The sequence below is a fragment of the Phyllobates terribilis genome, unplaced genomic scaffold, assembly GCF_046119375.1.
Source record: "Phyllobates terribilis strain yellow unplaced genomic scaffold, ASM4611937v1 Scaffold_5__5_contigs__length_657084704, whole genome shotgun sequence".
NCBI lineage: Eukaryota > Metazoa > Chordata > Amphibia > Anura > Dendrobatidae > Phyllobates > Phyllobates terribilis.
Window position 1 is genome coordinate 390,473,337 of NW_027362765.1, and position 5,815 is coordinate 390,479,151.

Here is a 5,815-nt window from a genome sequence, read left to right on the forward strand (position 1 = left end):
CTCTTCAGGAGGGAAGGAGGCTGTTGGCCAAAATCTCACGATATGTGACCCCATCTATCTTCCCTTCAGTACGGTGCAGTCGTCATGTCCCCTTTGCAGAAAAGCACTGTAGCATCGGCGTCTCTGCTTTCTGCCGGGCAGAGACGCCGTTCCCCTCACTGCTGCGGTCCTGGTCCGCCAGTCTGTCTAACAGTCCAGCTCGCCTACCTGCCTGCAACCTGCCGTGCCCACCAGCCAGCCTACCTGGAGCACCTGTCTGTTACTTGTGGTGCCCGCCTGCCTGCCTACCCGGAGCACCTGCCTGTTACCTGTCGTGCCCGCCAGCCTACCCGGAGCACCTGCCTGTTTCCTGTCGTGCCCGCCAGCCAGCCTACCCGGAGCACCTGCCTGTTACCTGTCGTGCCCGCCAGCCAGCCTACCTGGAGCACCTGCCTGGTACCTGATCGTGCCCGCCAGCCAGCCTACCCGGAGCACCTGCCTGTTACCTGTCGTTCCCGCCAGCCTACCCGGAGCACCAGCCTGTAACCTGTCGTGTCCACCAGCCTGCCAAACCGGAGCACCCATCTGCCTTTCTGCCGTGCTCATCCGCTGTACCGGTCAGTTCCTGTCATGTGACCCAAGGGAGTCACCTGCTCTCACACAAGGTCGGTCCCAGAGTGGCACCTGATTCACCTGCCCGGTCCCTCCCTGGTTCACGGAGTCGACTAAGCCGCCATGTGACCTTGGTCAGGCCGAGTAGGCACTTAGTCACGCCCATCTGGTCCCTCCTTGCACCGAAGCACAGAGGTTCCACCACCCGGACCCGTAACAAGCACCCCCAAAGTATAATGTTTCCCCCACCATGCTTCACGGTTGGGACGATGTTCTTAGGGTTGTACTCATCTTTCTTCTTCCTCCAAACACGGCGAGTTGAGTTAATGCTAAAGAGATCAATTTTTGTCTCATCTGACCACAGCACCTTCTCCCAATAACTCACAGAATCATCCAGGTGTTCATTGGCAAACTTCAGACGGGCCTGCACATGTGCCTTCTTTAGCAGGGGGACCTTGCGGGCACTGCAGGATTTTAAACCTTTAAGGCATAATGTGTTACCAATGGTTTTCTTGGTGACTGTGGTCCCAGCTGCCTTGAGATCATTAACAAGTTCCCCCCGTGTAGTTTTAGGCTGATCTCTCACCTTCCTCATGATCAAGGATACCCCACGAGGTGAGATTTTGCATGGTGCCCCAGATCGATGTTGATTGACAGTCATTTTGTATTTCTTCCATTTTCTTACTATTGCACCAACAGTTGTCTCCTTCTCACCCAGCGTCTTACTTATGGTTTTGTAGCCCATTCCAGCTTTGTGCAGGTCTATGATCTTGTCCCTGACATCCTTAGAAAGCTCTTTGGTCTTGCCCATGTTGTAGAGGTTAGAGTCTGACTGATTAATTGAGTCTGTGGACAGGAGTCTTTTATACAGGTGACTATGTAAGACAGTTGTCTTTAATCCAGGTAACACATTGATTAGGAGCATCTAACTGAATGGTTTGTAGGGGATCAAATACTTATTTCTCACTGCAAAATAAATTATCTCATTTATACAATGTGATTTACTTAATTTTTTTTTGGATATTCTATCTCTCAATGTTAAAATTAACCTACCCTTAAAATTATAGACTGTTCATGTGTTTGTCAGTGGGCAAACTTACAAAAACAGCAAGGGATCAAATAATTATTTCCCCCCCTGTATATATATAAATATTATTACCATGTCTATAGAAGTCTAATATATCAAAATATTAAATTATTTAACCCTAAAGGTAAATGCTGTACAGTGATGAAACCCCCAACCTATGAATAAGACAGAATTCACACATCTGTGTTTCCCGGATAAGCCAGGTGTCTCCTGACTTATATTCGACAGCCTCACATATACCTATAAATCTGTTGAATTCACGTCAAGAGGCCCACAGTTAATCTGGGCTTCGAAGTCTGTACTAGGACCACGAAACACAGATGTGTGAATCTGGCCTTACAAATAGGTTGGGGATCTCAGAGCCCCTACTGATCAAAACTTCCCTGTAACATATGAAAAGATTTGTGAAGGTACAATCATCCTTTGAATAATTCCTATAATATGTTCTTTATATATATGTATATATATATATATATATATATAGACCGTATATATATATACTGTATACTGTATGTCTATATATATATTTATTTTGTCATACTGTAACATGTATTGTTATACAGCAAAGTAGCATGTAGCATTTTAGCTTTGTAAACACTGTAGCGAAATTCGAAGTGCATTTTCTTGCAAACATTATTATTATGCTTATTTATATAGCTCCATCATATTCCGCAGCGCTTTACAGACATGATCATCACTGTCCCCATTGGGGCTCAATCTGAATTCCCTATCAGTATGGTCTTTGGAGGGTGGGAGTAAACTGAACCCGGAGGAAACCCACGCAAACATGGGGAGAGCATACAAACTGGTGTGGCTTGACATCTGCAGGATAAATGTACATATTAGAGATAGGTCATTTAACGCTGTGGATTTTTTTTTCCTACTTTGAAAGCATTTTTGCTACATGTAATCTACTAAATATTCTGCATTAACTGGTTAGGTCCAGTCTCTGAAAAAAAACCATTGCAGATACTCTTTGTGTGAGGCTAAAAATCAATATTTGGTAAATTGTGCAGCAGTGAATACCACCGCTTGCTGTTTCGATTCTCTAGAGTGAGAATCACACTAGGGTGAGGAAAGGGTGTGTAACACTCTACAACCACTACATCCAGATGTTGAAGTCCAGGGGAAGTTGCATGTACAGTGATGTCAGCAGAGGAAGAAGAGGCATTAGGTTACATGATGAGACTGCCCACACCCCACATCCGAACAAGCTGCACACAAGACAAGGGTCTTCTCTGAGATATAAGGAAACCATCTGAGCTGAAGCCTCCTGCCCTGGCACACTGGGGCACTGATTCTGCATAGCAGCTCCTGGGATTAACAAGTTTGTGGCCAGTCCACAGTTTCAATGTCTGCCCAAGCGACCAGGGGCTCCTTGAGTGCCAACAAGACTTTCCTGAAAAGTTTCCCTGGGGTGCTGAGAGTTCTGCAACTGGTCATGGGGGCTGCACTGTGGATTACCATCGCCTCCAGCTCTTACAGTGGTGGGATCCACTTTGCCCTGTTTGTGGCTGTCTTCTTCTGGCTCCTCACCCTGCTCTTGTACTTCCTCACCCTGCTGGACAAGCAGGATTTAGTGCCACTCCTAGGGGGTCAACGCTGGCTGCTCACCAACCTCGTCTATGATGTCCTGGCCACAATTTTGCACGTTGCTGCCACCATCGTTATGGCCAGCTACACAGACCAGAACTCCTATTGCACGTTGGATGAGTACCAGCACCGATGCCCATACAACACCTATTTAACGGCCTCCATATTCGCCAGCCTCTGCAGCCTCCTGTATCTGCTCACTACAGTCTGCTTCTGCTACAAGAAGTGCAAAGGAGAGCAAAGCATTATATAGGGGCATGGAGACTGCTGCTGGAGCTAGACCAAGTCCTAGGATGCAAAGAAAGTGACAGTATCTGGAGGAATCCCTTTCATCAATGACTTCTTTTGTATCAGTTCTGACCATTACGTTTTGTTTCTTTGTTGTATTTTAGGTACGTTTGCTTTTATACTGGGGGAAATGTTACATTCTTACTTGTTACTTTGTGCTGTTGTATGCCTTAACTTTGAATATAACAAATGCACAAACCATCCAGTAACTCTTAATTTCCTGTTTTGGTTGAATTCTTCTTTTTTTTTTTTTTTGCACTGAAGTTACACTTTGCTTTAATTAAAGGGGACTTGTCACTTTTTTTTTCCTTTTAAGGAAATATTGCAAAATTGTGAATGTATTTTAGATTTATAGGGTGTATTAGGCTACGTTCACACGTATTTTTTTTTTGCGTTGCGTATTTTCAAAAAAATGCAAGTAAATTATTTTACTTAATGGTGCAGAAAATCCTCAACATCAAAAGCTCATAGTGGGAACATAGACTTAGAGGGTAAGCCTTTGTGTTTTAGCAGAGAGGGATAGGTTTTTTTAAGGGGATTTTGTGCAAAATCAAAGTGGCATCCTTCCATAAACCATCTCCTATTTATTTCAGTAGGAGATTCACTGTAAATATATTTTACACATATTTTAAAAACCAGTGTCATGGAGAGTAAAAAAATGATAATTCACTTATTGAAGCTGATTCTGCTCAGAAACCATGTCAGGTAGCTGCTACATGTGCATTATTCATGTGTCAAACTGCAAATCCACAGCAGAATTCTGATGGTCAGCCTTAGTTTTCTCTTGCAAATCCTGATTTTTTTTAATTTTACACATTTGTACTCTGTGTGAATGCAATCCTAATTATTCTGAGCTTCAGACTTGAGACACTGCCAGCAGCCACTTCTTTCCTTTCTAAACATTCCCATAAAGAGACACAACACTGCCACACAAGGGAAGACATACTAAGGGTGCGGCATGTGCAGATGCATGGGAGACCTTTCGCCCCATACCACATTAATAAAAGTGTATGAACCTTCCTTGCTCTCAAATTTACTGATAAATTCTTATTACAGTAACTAGAGTGATAGTAAGGAGCAGTTAGATAGCAGAAAGCAACCTAATGTACTATTCTAGCATAAGGGTCTCCTACTGTTAATATCCTCCCCTGAGGACCCTGTACGGTGGTATTCATAGTGTCTGATTACTTATTCTTGGGGCGCTGTCAGACGGTCATATAAATTGGAGCGAGATTGGTACACTGTGCATGAGACACCGGCGGCTCTCCCAATCTGAGCGTATTTCTTTGTGCCCTAAACCTGTAGGTTCTCTATGTGCCACCATTGACACCAAGAATAGCTCCATAATTCAGCTTGCAATGGAATCTGTGTAGAAAGAAACTCCATGTACATATTAAACATGGAGGTACGCACTGGTGGACACAGACAGAAAAGGGCCACTGTGCAATAACAATATATGGACCCTTTGCAGTCCAAAAGCTCATCATAATGCACAATTCTACCTGCTTTATAGGTGGAAATGGGCCCCTTTACCACTTAGGCCCCTGTACGGCTGATATGTCCGCCCCTGGAGGTACGGTATAGGTTCATAGCAGGCTATGGATGCTATATTGATGATCTATATAATATGGATCCCCACCAGAACCATGTGCATGAGACCTAAACCTCAAATTATTTGCAACAAACCCTTATACAAACATTGATTGCATTTCTATTAGTCAATGTCAACTGGTCGAACTCCAACTACTGATTTCTAGAATAAATTAGCTGCAGCATGAAGAAAGCAACACATTATACCCAGTGGCCAGGCTATGCAACTATTGGACATTGATTACATATCCTAAACTATAATTGTTTGTCTTTTCTAACTTGACCAGCACCATAAAAGAAGCAGGGGAGGCCTAGTGCCAGTTTTTAGTTTCCCAGCATTGGGATCCATTGCATGATTGCAAAAATGTTGTGCTAAATATTTTCAAATGGAGATGCTAGGTTATTGAAAGTTAGGTTATTGTCAGCAGATGATGATATAAGGTGTTTATTGTATTTTTCTAAGTAGGTTACTAAATGCTGATGTTATGCAACTTTGCAAGACATTGATCAAAAAATGTCTGCATGATGTCTGTAATTACACATGCACTTCCCTGCAGCCAACACCGCAGGGAGGCAGCGGGATCCATGCAACTAAGTATCCGCTTGATGAACCAAAGGAAAAAAACAAACTGTACTTTATTGCGATTGCACAGGATAAAGTCAGCA

General features: G+C 43.6%; 1 protein-coding gene across 1 annotated transcript; it reads left to right on the forward strand.

The window, feature by feature from the left end:
* Positions 1 to 2,745: 2,745 nt before the first annotated feature.
* On the forward strand, positions 2,746 to 3,775 carry MARVELD1 (MARVEL domain containing 1). Its single transcript, XM_073681335.1, has one exon. The coding sequence runs from the start codon at positions 3,030 to 3,032 to the stop codon at positions 3,522 to 3,524; it is 495 nt and encodes a 164-aa protein (XP_073537436.1). The 5' UTR covers positions 2,746 to 3,029; the 3' UTR covers positions 3,525 to 3,775.
* The last annotated feature ends 2,040 nt before the right edge of the window (positions 3,776 to 5,815 follow it).

Bases quoted from the DNA above. Each gene is read 5' to 3' on its own strand.
- MARVELD1 (XM_073681335.1), top strand. From the start codon at position 3,030: ATGTCTGCCCAAGCGACCAGGGGCTCCTTGAGTGCCAACAAGACTTTC.